Source organism: Phoxinus phoxinus (assembly GCF_949152265.1).
Source record: "Phoxinus phoxinus genome assembly, chromosome: 15".
Taxonomy (NCBI): Eukaryota; Metazoa; Chordata; class Actinopteri; order Cypriniformes; family Leuciscidae; genus Phoxinus; species Phoxinus phoxinus.
The window spans coordinates 12,454,465-12,475,142 of NC_136890.1; the positions used below are offsets into that span (position 1 = coordinate 12,454,465).

At 36.7% G+C, this 20,678-nt stretch overlaps 2 protein-coding genes across 2 annotated transcripts; both read left to right on the forward strand.

Moving 5' to 3' along the window:
- The first annotated feature begins 201 nt into the window (after nucleotides 1-201).
- Nucleotides 202-5,333, forward strand: LOC307011809 (SLA class II histocompatibility antigen, DQ haplotype D alpha chain-like). The gene is made up of 4 exons (XM_079637821.1): nucleotides 202-377; nucleotides 1,470-1,715; nucleotides 1,924-2,208; nucleotides 4,192-5,333. Exons 1-4 carry the CDS (start codon nucleotides 326-328, stop codon nucleotides 4,311-4,313), a joined length of 705 nt encoding a protein of 234 aa, XP_079493947.1. The 5' UTR covers nucleotides 202-325; the 3' UTR covers nucleotides 4,314-5,333.
- Nucleotides 5,334-8,751: 3,418 nt separating this feature from the next.
- Nucleotides 8,752-13,678, forward strand: LOC307011273 (rano class II histocompatibility antigen, D-1 beta chain-like). Its single transcript, XM_079636740.1, has 5 exons — nucleotides 8,752-8,900; nucleotides 10,165-10,440; nucleotides 10,927-11,208; nucleotides 11,393-11,506; nucleotides 11,800-13,678. The coding sequence occupies exons 1-5, from the start codon at nucleotides 8,837-8,839 to the stop codon at nucleotides 11,820-11,822; spliced, it is 759 nt and encodes a 252-aa protein (XP_079492866.1). The 5' UTR covers nucleotides 8,752-8,836; the 3' UTR covers nucleotides 11,823-13,678.
- The last annotated feature ends 7,000 nt before the right edge of the window (nucleotides 13,679-20,678 follow it).

Below are 20,678 nucleotides of genomic sequence, written 5' to 3' on the forward strand. Positions count from 1 at the left end.
GTATTGTGAATAATATTATGACACACACAAACACACGCCAATTATTTTATACAGTAGCCTACATGCATACATAGCCTATTATTCATAGATTTATGAAATACAGATCTAACATGCAAAGCAGAATACAATAGTAAAGAAACTTACTTAAGTCTGAAATAGAGCATCATTTTAACTAGATACAGTGATGTGTAGGGGTCAGTTTCTGATTGGATGCTGTTATTGGGAGGTTTCTACATGATCAGGGATCAGCAGCTTTACTGTTATTCACTCCAGGACAGTTTGATATGTGTTTGCTCTGCTCACTACTGCTGAATGAACAACGGAGATGTATGGTGTCCTGCTTATGTTTGCTGTTATTGTGAGAACTGAGACTCAAGGTAAGTCAGAAAATGGTTCTGATTTTATAAAGTTAAAGTAGATAAGCAATTATGATCAGGAGGAAAATTAAATTCCCAAAATATGTTTAAACTGGTTCCCAAAACCAGTATCAGCAGAGTATTGTCTGATACCCAAAATTAGCTTAACTTTATTTTGTATGATATCGAAACAATAGCCTTCTATCAGCTGCATGCTGGAGGAAGCAATATGGGGAAGAGATTGAAGAAAGCAGAAGACAAACTGCTTTACACGGAAACGAAATATCGTGCATATGGTGACGCAAAAGTGTGTGAAATTCGATGTAGTAGGCTATGTTCAGTGGACTAGGTCTACATTAAACATACATGATTCATGGGTATTTTTTTTATTGTCTTTCTAGATCTTTTTGTCTTAATTTTAAAATCTGAAAGCTTATTTATATACCTTGTTATATGAAAGAAATTTAAGAAAGGTTTTAATAACATTAAGAGAACGTTTATATAATTGGAAATTCGAACGTTTGAATAACGTTCTTAGAACCAAGCAATAACGTTAATACAACGTTTATATAACGGGAGAATTGAATGTTCTAATAACGTTTTAAATAACGTTCTTATAACCAAGAAATAACGTTAATACAATGTTTATATAACATGAGAATTGAATGTTCTAATAACATTTTTAATTACGTTCTTATAACCAAGAAATAATGTTAGTACAACGTTTATATAACGGGAGAATTGAACGTTCTAATAACGTTTTTAATAACGTTCTTATAACCAAGAAATAACGTTAATACAACGTCTAAAAAACTGGACGTTTTGAACGTTCCTAGAACATTCAGAAATAACGTTTTTATAACTTAAAGGGAACGTTATGGAAACGTTCTTATAACCTAAAATTGTTAGCTGAAGAATCCTTAGATCCTTCATATATTATCTATTGAATAGCACGTTTTTTTTTTTTAGGTTTGAGAAACAATTACTATGTTGTTTTAAATTGTTTGTTTTTAAATACTAGCTATCACTGTGCTGATTGCACATAAGATAAAGTTTATTCATCCATACTGTTAACCCATTCTGGCTAATATCATCACACTTTATCTGTTTCAGTTGTGCACAGGGATTTTGGATTTATTGGATGTTCTGATACAGAGAAAGAAGTTTTCTATGGATCTGATGGAGAGGAAATGTACCATTTAGACTTCATTAGAAAAAGAGGAGTACCGACACCACCTGACTTTGCAGATCCTGTCAGCTATTCTGATGCTTATGATGCTGGTGTTGGTCTAATAGAGCTCTGCAAACATAACTTAGACGCAGACATTAAAGTTTACAAACCCTCGGTCGAACAACTAGGTAAGACACACATTGCATATAATTATTATATTTTTACATGATGGATATATCTATTGGATAGAATAGATATATAATAATCTGAAGTTTACATTTTTGGAAATGTGCAAAGAAATTAGCTGCTGAAATTACAAATATAATCAAGATTTTGGTCCAAGATAAAATGTCCACTGAGGTCCCAAAACCAGCGTCTATTTCTGTGTGTTCACAGACATCCCAGATACTTCCATCTATTCGAAAGATGTTGTGGTGCAGGATGCTGAGAACAACCTCATCTGTCATGTGACTGGATTCTTCCCTCCACCTGTCAATGTGTCATGGACTAAAAACAATCAGATTGTGACAGAAGGCATAAGTCTAAGCCAGTACCGCATGAAAAATGACGGCACCTTTAACATTTTCTCTACTCTGAAGTTCATGCCAAAAGAGGGAGACATGTACAGCTGCACTGTGAACCACAAATCCATCCCAGGCCAACCTCAAACCAAAACATGGGGTGAGACACTGATTCAGTGACTGTACGATTCTAAGTGTTCCCAAACTCTTTGCTTTAGATCAACTAATATATTATAACAGACATCATCTTAAACAATTTAGGGCAAACATGACATATCCTAAAAAACTAACTTCTTGAGAAGTTAATTGAAAAGATTGTTGTCACGGTTTGGTTGTTTCATGTTCTTGTTTCATGTCTTGTCATGTAATCCTGCCAAGTGTTCCTCATGTGAATGTGTCATGTTGTCATTGGTTAATTGTCCACAGATGTCCCTTGTCTAGTCATTAGTCTTGTGTGTATTTAAGCCCTCATGTTTGCCATGTGGTTTTGTCTAGTATTGTTTCCTGTAACCACTGGGCTCATGCTCATGTTCATGGTCAGTTTTGAGTTCATGTTTGTCTTTGTTTTATATTTGATCACGTTTTGCACTTGGGTTCTCTACAAACTTGCCTTCAGTGGAAAACATTACAGAATACTTGACCTAAATTGAACCCAGCGGTTGCCCTCCTGCATCTATGCCAGGGGAATGGTCCCCTGAAAACATATGTGGAGACATTTTGTGGACTCCTGTGGGCTTTAAAATAATTTTTTCGGTTTGGACTAAACGAACCCTTGAGCTCTGTACTGCCTGGAAGAAAAATTAAGTTCTCCCTTGCGCAATACATCGACCATGCCCTTCTGCTGAGTGATTCCTCATTTACTGTGGGAATTGTGGATGAGGGGCTCCACAATCCTGCAGTGCACACCACAGCCAGCACGCCAAAGCCTGAGTCACTTGACGTCATGCCTTCCAAGCCTGAATCACTTCAAGTCATGCCTGCCAAGCCTGAGTCACTTCATGTCAGGCCTGCCGAGCCTGAGACTGTTCACGCCATGTCAGCCATGCCTGTGTCTTCGGACAAGATGGCAGTAGGTACCTGATTAAGGCCACAGAGGCCATCCCTCCCTGGACCCGTGAACTGTCGGATCCTCCCTGGCCCCCTGAACTGCTAGCTCCGCCCTGGCTTCCTGCACTGCCGGCACCACCCACGCTCCACGGCCCATGTCCGCCCACGCTCCACGGCCCAGGTCCTTCCGTGGTCCGGCTCAGCCCACGCTCCATGGCCCAGGTCCTTCCGTGGCCCGGCTCAGCCCACGCTCCATGGCCCAGCTCAGCCCATGCTCCATGGCCCAGGACCTTCCGCGGCCTGGCTCAGCCCACGCTCCACGGCACAGGCCTGACATGAAGTGACCACCATTGCCATTTCCTGGTCCAGTTCCCCTGCACGGGCCTGGCCCTCCATCCCTCCCCCAAGACCGCCTCCGCTTCACCACCCTCCTGAACTATTAGACTTTTTCGACTTGAACCAGCACTTCACAGACCAATCAATATATAACATAAAGTACCGCGAGAGCGATTCAAAAGCATACTGAGCTGTCTGTTCTCTAATCGCTCTTGCGGTACTTTGATGTCATACATCGATCGGCCTGTGCAGCGCTGGTTCAATTCGAACGAGCCTATAGTTTTGTTGGGCGCCTGGAGCCGCCCATAGAGAGGGAGGGGGGATGGATATGTCACGTTTTGATTTTGTTTCATGTTCTTGTTTCATGTTCTTGTTTCATGTCTGTCATGTGGTCCCCTGTTCTTGTCATGTGATCCTCCCAAGTGTTCCCCATGTGAATGTGTCATGTTGTCATTGATTAATTGTTAATTAATTCAACGTTCATGTTTTGTTTTGAGTTTCATGCCATGCCTTTGTTTTATGTTTGATCACGTTTTGTAAATAAACTGCACTTGGGTTCCCTACAAACTTGCCTTCAGTGGACTCACATTACATAAGTAGACATTAATCATAAACATAGTGTTATTAATACAGTTAATTGGCCATATCTAGGAAAATTAGGAAGAACATGTAAAGATTTTAAAATGTCACTTTACAGTAAACATGAAATATATGCTTTTACATTCTGTGACATGCATCATCATCTGCTTGTGTATTTCAGATGTTGATGTTGCCCTCCCCAGTGTTGGTCCAGCTGTGTTCTGTGGAGTGGGTCTGACTCTTGGACTGCTGGGAGTCACTGCTGGAACTTTCTTCCTGATTAAAGGGAACAACTGCAACTGATTTGAAACTGAAAATGTCTTTGTACTTATAATTAACTTTCTCCTCCAATGAAAGCTCTGTAAATTAAGCTTTTTGGTACTAAACAATAATTTTGTAAACCATTGAACAAGACAAATATTGTTCAAATTTGACTGGGGTCCTAATCAAATTATTTTTCTGACACAGCAGGATTTTCTTTCATTTGTTCAAATATAATGAATGATCCAAATTATTATTTTTCTGTCAGAAGTCAAGGCAATGCCATGCAACGTATTGAGGTGCATTTATTAGAAGATCACAAAAATAGTGGATCTCACCTTCACCTGATAATAATAAAAATATAATTCATCCTTCAGTTTATGGTTTTCAGTTAATGTCAACAGGCAGGGCTCTGACATTAAACAAAATTAAACACTGAAATGAAACACCAGACAAACAAAATTATTTTATTGCACATTTACCTTTGACCATTTAATATTGACTCACATTATATTAATTTATATGTCTTTTTATTTGCCAAATTATCTGTAATTGGTAAAAGATGATGAAGATAGTCTTTTATTAGTCTTTTATTATAAATTTTGCCTTTATTGGACAGAAAAGTGGAAGAGACACAGGGTGTAATGGGAGAATAAAGTACATCAAAAGAGGACTTTAAACTCAGGTTTCTCAAAGCATTGCTGTGCTATATGTCAGACTGATGCCCAAAAGGTTTTTCTCTTAGCCCCTTATCAAGCGCCCCCCTTTTTTTTAATAGACATGAAGATGCACATTACGAACTTAAATGGTTGTAATTCAAGAATGCTTTGGAATATAGATGTAAGATTGGTCTTGTTTTGGCAGATTTTTGTAGAAGTGAAATCAAGATTGGTTTAGGTTTAGTATAGGATATTACTGTTTTAAATAAATAATGGCCATTTTTAGGGAGGACACATAAAATGTAAAACAGTTTCTATGATATTTCACCACACACACACACACACAGAATTTTTTTCTTATATTTTATATTTCTGCAACTAATAAATCCTTCTGATATCCTACAATCTCTTTTTGTGTTGTTTTCTGACAGGTTTTGTCAAATGAAAGCAGTGTCTTGAAATATATGATACATTTAAACTAAAATATTTTTGGTTACACTTTATTTTGATGGTCCACTTTAGACATTCTACTAACTAAGTAACTTTGCAACTACATGTAAACTAACTCTTATTAGAGTTTAGTAGACTAGACTGTCAGTAGAATGTTAGGTTAGGGTGTTATAGGTTCAGGTTAGTAGAAGAAGACATGCAGGTTATTACAGTTTTTCTGAATTGCTAAAACACATTTCTTGAAACCATCCCTCACTTACTCAAAACCTTAAACACAAAAACAAATTTTCAAACCACATTAAGTGAACCTCTGACTCCTCTGGCAAAATCAAGCAATTGCGTCAAAACCATTTTATCTTTGCTCAAAATCAAACAATGCTCTCAGATCGTTCACAAAGCGAGTAAATATTATAAACACTACAGATCATTCATTAGACACTACATCAATAAAAATGAAGAAAACAGAATCCAAAGCATGCAGTTACAGAAAAAAAAGTAATGACAATTTACATTAGTAACTAAGGCAAATAAATTGTATACTGTTTGCACTGCAAGTATAGTATTGTACACTGAAAATTGAATAGTAGGCCCATCGAATGTCTGTATATTCAGCACTTGCATACTGTGAAAATACAGTGACCCAACTGTAAAAGCCAAAAAGGTTACAGTGAAAAGTGAACTCAGAAGAGTTGTGCAACTGCAAAATCAAGGTCAGTGAGAGAGATTGATTCTGCTTCAGCATCATGTCTTCATATTGAACCCGGCCGCAGGACTTTGTCCACATCACAATGTCATCTCTGCAGGCAAAGGGAAAAAAGAAACCTAAAGCACATCCAGCCTTGACAACATTCTCCACACCTGCTCTTCCTCGTCCTCATCCTCTTCCTTCTCTCCCTCTTATATTGTTTCCATCCATTGTTGGTATCAATATTCAGTGCAACATTGAGTCAATGTTGACACTCTGAACTGACTTGTATTATATACAGTTGGTTTGGTCACATCATTAGAAATAGTGTGAATTTTGAGTAGTTGTGTGTGTAAACGATTACAGTTGTGTTGTAGCTGTGTTTAACTTTTGCCTGCCTGTTAAAGGTGGGGTATGTAATTCTCTTTTTTGGCCATTTTTTCAAAATCACTTAAAATCCTATTTCTAACCCACTTACAGCCACTGAGTTAGAAGCACTGAAATAAAAATTAAGCAATTTAATCATCTGTGGAATGGGCAGGACTCGAAAAACTCCAGCCAATCATTTCCAAGACCACCTAGAATCATTGGACAGTAAGTGCGTCAATCAATCGGTCGTACCATCCCCCCTCCCCCCTCCATGTCCATGTTCTTTGAATGGGTGGAGTCAAAGGAAAGAAGGTAGGATCATTTGAGTTGTGTATTTTCAAAATCTGCCAGCCGTTTTGCAAATCACATACCCCACCTTTAATGTTTTAGAAATTCAGAAAAACTGTATTCAGCACAAAATACAGTAGTCCAACTGCAAACGTCCAAAAAGGAAAAAAGAAAAAAATTCTAAATGAAAAGCATGTTACAGTACACTCAGAAGAGTTGTGCAACTGCAAAATCAAAGACAGTGAGAGATTAATTCTCAGCATCATGTCTTCATGTTGGATCTGGCTGGAGGACTTTGTCCACATCACAGACAATGTCTTTTGCCAGGCAAAAGGAAAAACCCTTTAGTGTGCCAGATCCAGACTTGACAACACTGTCCATCTCTTTCTTGTCCTCTTCCTCCTCATCCACCACCTCTTACACATCTTCCTCCTCTCCTTCTCAGATTGTTTCCATCTATTACTCATATACACCTGTGTCTACTACGCACTCTGAACTGACTTGTTTTGCACAATTGGTTTGATCACATCATTAGAAATAAGTGTGAACAATTTTGAGTCGTTGTGTGTAAACGATGACAACTGTGTTTTAGGTGTGTAGGTTTCACCTGCCTGCCTTTTGCAACACAAGTGCATCACAGTGCAAGATGTGTTTTAGTGAGTGAGAATGTGTTTAGAGTTTTGCAAAAAGAGTGCATGAGATTAGCAAACGGTGTTTTATACCTCAACTTAAGGTTTTACAGGAAGAGTGATTTATTCAACAAACTGGTTTAGGCTATTGAGAATTTGGTAGAGTTTAGTGTTTTAGCAATTCAGAAAAACTGCAACTAATGGACTCCAGCAGTATAAGAACAAGTGGATGGTTTATTTTTAAGGGTTTTCAAAGAAAATTAACTGCTTGTTTGGACCATTCAATTGCAGATTGTTTTGTAAACCAGGCACAAATAAATTAAATTATAATTGTTGTATAACTGTTGTATATCTTTAAAGACCTATCTAGTCTCCTGTTGTCTCCAACAACAAAGCTGGCATATGTTGTGGAATTAACAGTACCATGGGAAGAGGGGCTTGAAGAAGCATATGAGAGGAAAAATAACAAATATTCCGACCTGGCAGCTGAAGCATCCCAGAACGTCTGGAAGACCAGCATCTTCCCAGTAGAGGTGGGATGCAGGGGATTTGATGACACATCTACCACCAGTTTGCTGAGAAAAATAGGGCTGAAAGATCGCTCTCTCTAACAGGCCATCAAGTCCATGTCAAGTCCTGCCAAAAAAAGCAGTAACTGGCTCTGGATCCCAGCGTAAGGACCCCAACTGGCAGCAGAGACAGATGCGGTCAGGCTTAGGCCCGACTCAGGGAGAAGGACGCCCCTGCCATGCAGAGCACATTAGGGATATGGAGGGTATGGCATGGAGGGGGGTGTACTTGGGACGCTGGGTACACCGTTGAGCCTTCCTGGAGACGTTGTGGGCTTCAATCAATGAAACATCGATGAAGCAGTGTGCCCACCTGATGACCCCAATTACATACCTAACCCTCCTTTTCACCACTCCACACCAACTGATACTGTCAAGAGTTTACTAAAGGGATTGAAACATCTAGTTCTATTCGCTTTTCTAGTCCTCCAGGACAAGGAGCAGAGTATACTGAAATCAAACTTTTGCAATAAATGGCAAACAAATAAAGATAAAGTACATTACTCAATACGTCACAAACACACACACACACACACACACACACACACACACACACACACAAATTACTCAATACGTCACAAACACACACACACACACACACACACACACACACACACACACACACACACACAGACACACACACTCACGCATGCACGCACGCACGCACGCACACACGCACGCACGCACGCACACACACACACACACACACACACACACACACACACACACACACACACACACACACACACACACAGTAATTGTCCAATGAAAACAGGAAAAGGAGGGCAGTTTTCCACCTAGCAACACTTGACATTTATGTGAGTAGAAGCTGATTTGCCAGATTATTTAGACATCTACCACAAGAACAAGGCACTGAGAAAAAGTTCTCCATTTGGCATATTCATAGACTGTAAATATGTCACTGCTAAAATTCTCGATTTTTCATCCCATATTGATGCTGTCTGCTTTTTTTGGAACAGGCAAGTACAATGAAACATTGAGCAAGGAATTCAACCTTAATTCATCAGTAAACCTGTGACTTATACATTTGAATGAGTTTTTATCTTTAAAAATGGTTTTGTTGTTAATGTCATTGCTGTTAATTCAATTGCTTTTCTTTTATAAAACATGGTCATGAATATTGAGTGAGATGAGCCAGTCGTTTTGATGTCTCTCTAATGGGAATGTTTCTATAGGGGCTTTTGCATCGGAGGAACCTTTTCTAGTTCCTAGAACTATTGGCGAAAGTTACCCGGATTGTGGCGTGTTCGCACCGCAGGAACTAGGAACTAGGAACTATTTTAGTTCTAGAAACTCTTTTGGAGGAACTAATTCAGATAAGGTCTAAACCAGCACTATAGGTGACGTTAGTGTACGCTGATTGGCCAAACGCAAGCGAAACACCAGCACCCCCATTTTTTAAAAAGCTGTGTAAACACACAGATTATAGCTTATATATTTACTCCACAAACTATGGAAAACAGTGATAGATGGGCCTCTTAACCTTTACGCTGAGGAGAAAATCCAATGCAACTTTTGAGGTGAAAATGCAAAACATGATTATGCATTTCTGCTCAGCTGGCAGAGCACTGGACATCAACCACACGGCATACGCTTATAACTTTTCATTACTGTCCACTTTCGATGTATGACAGTTCTATCTAATAACGTATTAGACAAGACTGATAGACGACAGATCGTAAACTAACGAACACAATATGGCAAGCCATTTTAGCTTAAATTGTTCCCAGCGTTACTCGTCGTGATTGCATTTTTACTAATAAGAACTGCTCTCTAATTGTAATTGCTACTAGTAAGAATTGAATTGTAGAGCTCTCTAATTGAATTCTTACTTGTAAAAATGCAATTACGACGAGTATCGCTGGGTACAATTTAAGCTAAAACGGCTTGCCATACATACGCCGCGGTGTCAAAATAAAAGTCCCAACAACAAGCGCGGCTAACGTCACTTCATAGTTCCTACTGGTGGTGCAAAATAAATGCAAGCAGGAAAACGTTCCTATGGGAACCACTAGTTCTCGGGGAACCACTGGTGGCTACTAATTCCTTGATCTAAGTTCCTAGAACTATCCGGCGCGAAAGCCCCTTATAACACACAGTAACTAGACTATACACCAACACAAAGTAATAGCAAATAGCAGATGAATACAGGTGCTTTTGTTATAACTTATAATGCAATTATACAAAACCTGAAGATCTAACACTCTTGTTTTTATGTTTCAGCTGATGGATTTTATGAATGCATGATGCTTGAATGTGTCTACAGCACCGGTGATTACAGTGATATGGTGTTTCTTGTGTCAATGTCCTTCAATAAAGTTGTGGATGCACAGTACAACAGCACGTTGGGGAAGTTTGTGGGGTTCACAGAGCCAGGAGAGAGAAATGCAGAGCGCTGGAACAAAAATCAGGCCTTTATGCAGGGACTGAAAGCTGATGTGGACACAGTCTGCAGACATTATGCTAAGATTGCGGACTCATCTGTCCTCGATAAAACAGGTGAGTGCTACAAGACTCTTGTTTCATCTTCACTGCATTATAAAGATCTCTAACATGTGTGTCCACCACTGGTGCAGAAGAAACACACTCAAAATGCATTAAAACTGAGGTCTATTGTTTTGGTGGTGTTGTACAATGTGGTTGTCTTCAGTGATTTATGATTGTTTTTTATACAAAATCAATAATATATATATATTACAACTTGACAACATTATACAGGGGTTATTTGAAAACATTTTAACTTTAAGATTTTTAAAAAAAAAACTGAATAATATAAGGAAATATGTATGGTCTTTTTTTCCTCGACAGCCCATTTCTGAATTTATAGAAATTACTTTATAGTTCATATAAATCATGTTGTTCATTTAGTTTAATTCATTCAAGTATTATAGATACTTGTCACCTAATGTATTTATCATTTATTTGTGTCATACATCAGAATACTGTAAACTAATTTTTGAGTGTTTTCTTCTTCTTCTGGTTTAGTACTACCGAAGGTTAAGGTCAGTTCAGTGAAGCAGACTGAAGGCAGACATCCAGCTGTGTTGATGTGCAGTGCGTATGAATTCTACCCGAAAAAAATCAAAGTGTCCTGGCTGAGCGACGGTGAACTGATGACCTCTGAAGTGACATCAACAATGGAGCTGGCTGATGGAGACTGGTACTACCAGATTCACTCTGAGCTGGAATACACTCCTAAATCTGGAGAGAAGATCTCCTGTGTGGTGGAGCACGCCAGCTCACCTCAACCTATTGTTAAAGACTGGAGTAAGACGAAACATTTACTTTACAGTCTTTCCTTTTTAATAGTTTTGGCATATTTATGGGAGCAAATAGAAAATATGGAAATTATTTTGTTATTACACTTGAGCAACTAAACAAATATTAAACGTAAATATTGAGAATGTACTAATATCATTCACTATCAGAGCAAGATTTCCGTTCCCCACAGATCCCTCTATTTCTGAGGCTGACAGGAATAAAATCGCTATTGGATCCTCTGGTCTGGTGCTGGGAATCACCATAGCCGCTGCTGGACTCATTTACTACAAGAAGAAATCAACAGGTCAGTGGAGATGAGAGCAAATCATGCTGATACTCATCCATATACATCAGTGGTTCTCCACTCTGGATCTGGACTCTCCAGTTTAGCTCCAACCCTAACCAAACAGACCTGAACAAGCTAATAAAGGTCTTAATGATTTCTAGAAGCTACAGGCAGGTGAATAATTATGATCAAGGTGATCAATGTTTGATTAATCCAAACACTGAGGACCTTGAGGATCAGAGTTGAGAATTCCTGATAAAATCATGTCTGTACATTCATCTGATAATAAATTGTCATTTTTACTTTGTCAGGGAGGGTCTTGGTACCAAACTGACTACAGTCTAATGTTACCTGATACCAACTGGAAGAGGACCTCCTTGGATCACTGATGTATTATCTTTATGCCACATCTTTCATACAGTCTCCTTAACTTTTAACTTTAATAATTAAAGTAATAATGGAAATAAAAAAATGGCATCAACAATGCTTACATGACTTGTATTTGAGGATATCCATGTAACGTTGGTAGTGATAAAATAGTGTGTATTTTATTGTGTGTAATTATTTAGCTTGAACTCTCCAGAGCTGATTGTATGTGGATAGAAACAATGTGAATAATGATGAGCCATATTTAGATTTTGAAATATGAAATATGATCCTGAAGAGATTTAATTTTATTTATTGATTTATTTAAAGGTTTATTTCAAAATACTGATTTAGATATATAAGGAAATGTTATGTTTAATGTTTAATACTTCGAATAACCTGTTCATATGAATTGACTTGCTCCACCTCCTGACGCGTCACTACGGCGTGAAAGTGCAGGTGTTAATAGTTGAGGAGAGAAGGGGGCCTACAAGATGGCGGCCGAGACAGTTGGCTATATTCAAGGCTAAGGAAAGACAAATTATTTTCTCACCTTAAACGTTAAATTCGATCAGTGCAAACAACTGGAAATATATCTTTATATTGTTGTCTTAATAAAAGGACGATCAGCGTGAGTTTGATTTAAACAGACTATCAAGCACAGTTGTAAAAAAATTAAAAATCAAAGATGACAGACAAAAGACCAAAGATCAAGGTAAAAAGACAAACAAGACGCTTTCATTCACCACTGAGAACAGAGATGTGACTGAGGATGTTATGGAAGTTGTCAAAGCAGGTGATATACATTCCTACACTAATTCCGATGTGTAGGAATGTGTAGAGTTGTCCCTCTTTCTGAGTCAGCTCCGTGCACTCCAGTCGCAAAGAAAGGGAAAGTTGAACCTACACTCTCCGAGTTGCAAGATAATATTGTGAGGCTTGTGGCTGAAAAAATAAAAGAGAACGCGGACAATCTTGCAGGCCTGATAAAGAAAAATTAGGACACCATCGAAGCTTTAAAGGAATCATCAGAGTTTCTCTTCAACGAAGTTCAAGACATGAAAACAGAAATAACAACGATTAAATATGCAAGTGAAATAACAGGCTTGGAAGACATGGAACGGAACGCTATCACAGAAGATGGAACCTGAGGTCATTCAAGACCCTGAAAAGGTATAGAAATGAGCAAAGAATTCGGAATTCCTCAAAACAAAGAAGGTAAAATTCGGCGAATACTTGACTACAAAAGACAAAGAGACACGCACTAAGCTGTGGCCACAGATTGAAGAGGCACGGAAGCAAGGGAGGAGAGCCTTCTTCATCAGAGCCAAAGCCATTGTTGAGGGTAAAGAAATAAGAATGTAATGATAGCTCTGATGTGATCTAAAAGTGAAGTTGCCTATGGTCTTTCGTTGAGAAGTTCAGTTGTATTCTAAAATACATCTAGTGATGTGCTGTTATACCTAATGTTTGACATAAAAGGTCAGATTTATAAACCCAAGTTTGCGTGCTCTAATGCGTATTCAAAAGGTGAAGACAATCATTTCCCTTCTTTGTTATATTTAAAACTCCGTTTTTTTCTTTTTCTTTTTGAGTTAACTTGTTCTAGGCTACTTTTCAATTTGTCTGTCAATTTATTCACTTAATGTGAGTGGTATACGATATACGAATGGTATTTCAAGGCAGATTTTTATCTTCTACAAGAAACATGCTTTAGCTTCAGATTTAATTTTTTTCAAAAATCAGTGGGGAGACAATATCTGGATGGCTTATGGAAACAGTAAATCTGCTGGCGTTGCATTAAAGGGCTCCTTTCAGGAAAAAAATCCTTAAAAATGTTGTTCATGATTCAGGAAGATGGGTTATTTTAGTAATTGAATTTATGGAGATTTTTTTCATTATGGGTCATGTATATGGTCATAATCATAGAAACACACACCTTTTTGCAGAATTTGATGAACAAATAAATGCCTTATTAAATTCCTTCAAAATTAATTTTGTGGGGTGACTGCACTGCATAAGTGACCCCATCAAAGACTGTCAACCTCAAATATCCTTTAATATGCATTTAAACTGTTGTTACATATGTAGACTAAAAAAATCCACAACAATTGTAGTTCTCTTGGAATAACAAAGATTTATCTAAGAGATCCAGGATTGACTTTTGGCTTATTTCAAATGAGTTAGAGTAGACAGTGTGGAAGAAACCAAAATAGAACCCTCAGAATTTTCTGATCATAATATGATTAGTTTATTATGTATAAAGGATCAACCAATAAAATATAAACAAAATTATTGGAAATGAAATAATACACCTTTGAGTGATAAAATCTTCAAAGCCAAAAAATAAAAATGTTATAATAGCAAAAAATGACAAAATATAAGGCAGACATTTGGAATATACAAAATTTCAGATCCGTAATATGGCCATCAAAAGGGCAAAATAATTAAGGAAAAAAAAATGCGACAAGATAGAATACTCAAGGAAATAATTTATATCTATAAAAAGAATGAACAATCACAAGCTGACATCAATATTTTTTTTGAATTACAAGCTGAATTGGACAACAATATCGATACAAAATTTGGCACAGTGAGCTTTTATTCATTCTAGGCGAAAGTGGATAGAGCATGGTGAAAGGAATAAGAAATATTTTCATAATTTAGAAAAAATAAATGTTAGTGTTAACAGTATAAACTTAAAATTAATGATCAGATCTCTGAAGACCCCCCAAACATTTCTAATTTTGTGAAAGAATTTTATAAAAAACTATACTCTGAACACAAAAGTTGTCAGAGCTCATATTTCCTCTCTTGTATAAAAAGTGTGGCTCAAGGTATTGATGAAACTCAGTAGTACATTTGTGATCAAGACATGAGAACAAAAGAACATTAGTAAGATAATAAATCCCCAGGGAATGATTGCCTTAAGGGGCATTTTATAAAGCATTTCAAGATTACATTTTTGAATTCTTAGTAGTAGTTTTTAAGAAGGCTATAGAAACCTGTAGGCTTCCCCCAACTATGTGTCAAGGTTTAATTATATTGTAACCTAAACTCAATAAGGATTGTTTGCTTCTTGACAATTGGAGGCCTATAACCTTAATTAATAATAAACAGAGGAATTTCTCACCATCGGTGCTCGGCCCCTAATGATGCAAAATTGTTGGCTCATATTTTTGCGCAAGGAATAAAGTTGTGCTTAAGATACAACTATAGATGATAGTCAGTCTGGTTTCACGCAAGGACGGCATATTAGTAAAAATGTTCGATTAATCTTAGATTTAATTGATTTAAGGATAATAGTTAAGTTAATAGTTCAATTCTATTTATAGATATACAAAGCCTTTGATACTGTGAAACATGATTTTTTATTTGACGTATTCGATTTTTTTGGTTTTGGTCAGTACTTTAAAAGGGCAATACAAACATATGTGACATTCAGTTAAACTTCCATGGGGAACTACTCGTAGATTTAGCATCTCCTGGGGCATAAAACAAGAGATCCGGTGGCAAAAAAACAAACAAAAAAATCGATTCAACTTTATATGGAAAAACAAGTCACACTATTTAAATAAAAATATTTGATGTAATTCTTATAATCAAGGAGGTTTGAATGTGCTTGATTTTGGTACTTCTAATACAATTTTCAAGTTGAACTGGATTAAACATTATATTAAGCATACAGATAAACTATGTTATACAATTTCAAATCTCATTTTTGGAAAAAGTTGGTGGTATAGAGTTCCTTTTAAAATGTGACTTTGAGGTTAACAAGCTCCCAGCTATCCAATTTTCATAGACAGGCTATTTTATGTTGGCTTCTTATATACAAGATACAAGATATACAAGGCTTCTTATACACCCCCCCCCCCCCCCCCCTACGACAATTGGGTTACAAACTATATTATATTATATTCTATATAACTGATAAGGGCTACTTATTTCCATATACTGAATTTGTAAAGACATTTGGGATTCCAATATCTCCACGAGAATATAGAATTGTTTCTGATGCAATACCAGGTTTTTTTTTTTACTTTTGAGAAGCAATAGTGAACCTCATAAGCAATCAATGTTTAAAAAACAGGTTTTGTTAAATGGTGTTGATATTAAAAGATAGTAAACGTAATAATACATTCTTCAGATGCCTGATTCATTGCCCTGCAACACCTCGAAATAAATACTTTTGGAATTAACATTTTAGAAATATTAATTGGAGATTGATTTGGACTTATAATAACAAATACTGTATCAATAATAATGTTTATGAAATATACTTTAAAATTATACATAAAATACTCTTTAAAATAACTTAATTCAATTATGGACAGAGGTTCCACACAAGTCAATTATTTTATATTAACATTAATGGATTTTTTTTTTAAATATATGTAAGCTCCTTGTGTTGTGACAACACAACTGAATGAGAAAGAATCTATGTGAAATACCCAGGTGAAAATAAAGTGTACTTGAGTGCACTAAAAAACACTTAAATACAAGAAAGTAGCTACATTAGTACATTCCTATTTTTTGTGCTAAAGAAAAGTTTAAAAATTATACACTATAAATACACTAATTAAAAGTATATTTTTACTTTAGTACTTAAGTGTAATTGCGAAAGTATACTAAATAACATTGATATTTTAAATGTATTTTTAGTGCATAAGAAAAAAGATATACTATTGAAAAAATACACAGAAGTGTTTTATTTGTGTAGTGTATTTCTTACAAGTACATTTTTAACACATTAAAAATAGTTCATTCACTCAAAAAAATTACTCTTTGAATGAACATAAAAAAATCATGGAAAGGATTTCCACATGATTAACTTGCTTTATTTCAGCATTATGCAATTATGTTATTCCAATTTAATGTACTTACGTTGGGTCAACTTAATTTATTAAGGTTGATTCAACTTATTTACTATAGTTTGGCACAGCTTAATTTAATAGTGTCAGCCCAACTAATTTTAAGGTTTTCTGACATGATTGAAGTGTTTTTTATTTTCAAACATCCATTAATATTTCATTTATTTTAGTGACACATAATCAAATCGATAGACTATAGCTAGCTATTTGCTAGCAGTAGTACATATTTGCAAATGCTAAGATTTACATGCTTCTTCAACCGAAACAGTTAAACGTATCTGAATCAGTCCACAGCCAAACAAAATGCTCCACTCTTCTCCACAATGGTAACCCACTGTAATTTAAATGGTTCTAATTATTCCAATGTAATTGAACATTAAACACAATTACACACTATCAAGTCTTCCCCTTTTCTAATTTTCTCCAAAAAACATAAAATAACACTTCATTTTAACATTTATTCTCTCTTAATTTAACCATATGCAAAGCATGCTGGGAACTAACAAGCACCGCCCAGTCTCAGTTAATGCAACACAAATCATTCATGTAATCCAACACAAATGGATTAAGTAAACTTAAATTTTATATTTAAGCAGATTGAACACAATCAAATTAAGTTAGGGCAAAATGGCAGTTGGCGTCGCACTATACCGCCCCCTCTGGATGTAAGAATTTTTTACTTAACATAAATGATTTGTGTTTAGACAACACGTTAGGATTTTGTACTGTTAAGATGAGACATAATTACGTGGACCTTAATAGAAAAAAACATTTCAAGTCAACAAACACAATTATTATAAGTAAACTAAATATAAATATATTATGTAAAGTGCACAACCTTCCTAGTTCGTTTTTTTGAGTGTTGTTAGTGCACTTTTAGATAGCTATTATAAGTTTAAATTAAATTGATTTAATTGAATTTATTCAAAATGTAATAGTCAAAAATATTTTTTTCCCAAAAGTGCTATTTATGTACTAAAGATAAGCTTTTAGTATATTAAGTACAAAATAAGTGCGTGAAAATAGAGCACTTTAAGTACATTATGGAAGTGTACTAATTAAGTGTACTAAGTGCACTTAAATAAAATGTATTTTAGTATACTTTTTTTCACCTGGGTAGTAATGTCCAACCAAAGCAATGGAATTGCTTCCCTGTAACTTAAACTGGTTAAGTTTAGTGAACATGCTCTAGTTTATTGGATAGAGTTGGATTTACATGATTTATCAATTGAACTTCTAGACCACTGATCTTCAATCCTGCTCCTGGAAGGCCACTGTCCTGCAGGGTTTAGTTCCAACCCTAATCAAACACACCTGAATCAGTTCATCAATCTCTTCAGGATCGCTTGAAAATACAAAGGCAGGTGTGCTGAAGCAGGTTGGAACTAAACTCTGCAGGACAGTGGCCCTCCAGGAGCAGGACAGTGGCCCTCCAGGAGCAGGATTGAAGACCAGTGTTCTAGACTATAGCTAGCTATTAACTAATAATAGCACTAATTAACATTTTTAAATGCTAAGATTTATATGCTCCTTCAGCCACTGGAGTTAAACTATCAAGTCTTCCTCTTTTCTCATTTTCTCAAAAACACATTTATTCTATCTTAATTCAGCTATATGCAAAGCATGATGGGAACTAACAAGCACCCCCCAGTTTCAGTTAATGCAACAAATCATTCAATCCAACACAAATGGATTAAGTAAACTTAAATTGTACATATATTTAAGCAGATTGAACACAATCAAATTAAGATTGGACAAAATGTAGCAATTGCATCGCTTACGCTCATTTGAATGAAGCAATTTGAACAAGCAGCCAATATATTTTTTTTTCTGTGCAATATTTTAAAAGCATCCCAGAACAGACTTTCCCGAAATACTAACAGAAATGAAAGACTTTGCTTTTAGATTAACTTTATATTTTCTATGGCTGATACTTCTAGCTCTGATGCCATGCAACTTTCCACCTTCTTCGCACGCCGTCTTCATCCAATATGTTGGAAATCACCACATCAGGTTTATTTTTTTAATCGCGAAATTAAACCCTTTACATTAAGGCGGGCGTACACGGTGCGATTTTTTGCTGTTTTACGAGCTCGCAGATTATTTTTTCACTCAGGAGAAATCGAGTGCAAATCGGTGATGCTCGCATGGTCGCGGCTCGCAGCGTGTGAGAGGAATTACGAGCCGAGCCGAGCACGTTATGAGCACCTCCCCGACCTCCCGATCATTTTTAAACATGTTTAAAAAATTCGGGGAGTCGGCCCGATTTTCACCAGCGTATAGGCTGTCCCCTATTGCCAAATCATACACAACCGCCTCACAGGCTAGATCGATGGGGCTACCTCAGTGGCAGCAACCACACAGCGTGCGCATACACTGTCACACACACACACACACACACACACACACACACACACACACACACACACACACACACACACACACACACACACACACACACACACACACACACACACACACACACACACACACACACACACACACACACACACTCTCTCTCTCTCTCTCATGTTTTTATGTTGAACGGAATGGCTACTGTCACAGTATCTGCATTTGCACACACATTTCTGTCATTTTTCTATCTGAAGCTATTGCCTGAAACATTGAAAGCTCTCACAGAGACTGTATTTAACCGCCAGCTCGGGATAAAATTCGTGCAGGAGGACAGTCGTGCCGTGTACCAGCTGCTTTGACGCGATTATCAGTTTAACTGACTCGTAACGTGTGCAATATCTCACGACCTCCCGAGTGTCCGAACTCGCACCGTGTACGCCCGCCTTTAGTTTAACGATTGATAATTAAGTATAGTGGAAAATTATACATGTTAAGTTAATTCAACGCAATACAAAAGTGTTTTGGAGGTAAAATAAATATATCTGTGTTACTTTGACAAATAATAATTGGGTAAAAATACAGTGCCACAAAACCATTTTTTTGAGGGTGTATCCAACGAACAAGTTCCTAAAAATATATAAAAATGACTGAATCCTGTGTATTTTGTGAAAAGGATACAGAAAATATTTTGCATCTTTTCTTTGAATGCATGTATGTGAAATTCGTTTCGATTGATGTGGAATATTCATGTAATATGTTAAGTGGAATTAAAATTCACATAGAGAAAAGGGATGTTTTTTTTATTATGACAAAAAATATATAGACAAGAGTCACGTTTTAATGTTGAATCTTATTATATTACTTTGCAAGTTTTAAATACACAAATGTAAATGGTCTGTAACTGGAGAAAGATGCAAGTAGACCTGTCATAGGTGCCTAACCAAAATCTGCCTCATTGCCCCAGTCCTACTCTGCAGCCATCCTTGGTGGCCTCTCTCATCTTAGGAAGGCAATGTTATGGAGCACAACACAACACATGCCCTTTGTGGAGTCACTCGGAGATGATTAAGGCACTGGAATCTTGATTTGATGAGACCAAATGTCATCTCTATTCGAGCTCTTGTGCGTGCATGGGCAATGTTGTAGTTGCGTTGTGTCTCAGTCTGGGTCTCCTAATAGGGAGTCAAGAGATAGGCAGGCAGGGATATCCCTTATCTCCCAGCAAAACTCCTGAGAATTCGCCTGGATAGAGTAAAGATAATATACAATACAAATTGTACATTGTATTTGTTTGTAATTAGAACAATGTTTTTTAAAGCTGCAGTTTTTGCATGAATAACCTACCTTGTGCCATTTGCTGGCAAAGAGAAGAGTCATGGGTTGAGCCAGGCCATTTAGCCTCTACATTACTGATGACATAGTCTGCATCACAGACCATCTGGGGGTAAAACAAATGTAGGTCACTACAATGCAATATAGGCATAACAAAACATGTCTATAAAGAGGGATGTGAGAAAGAGAGAAAGTAAAAGTAAGAGAGAGAGAAAGTAAATGGCCCAAAGTTACTGTATGGTTAGGATGCTGACAAAAGAACGTTA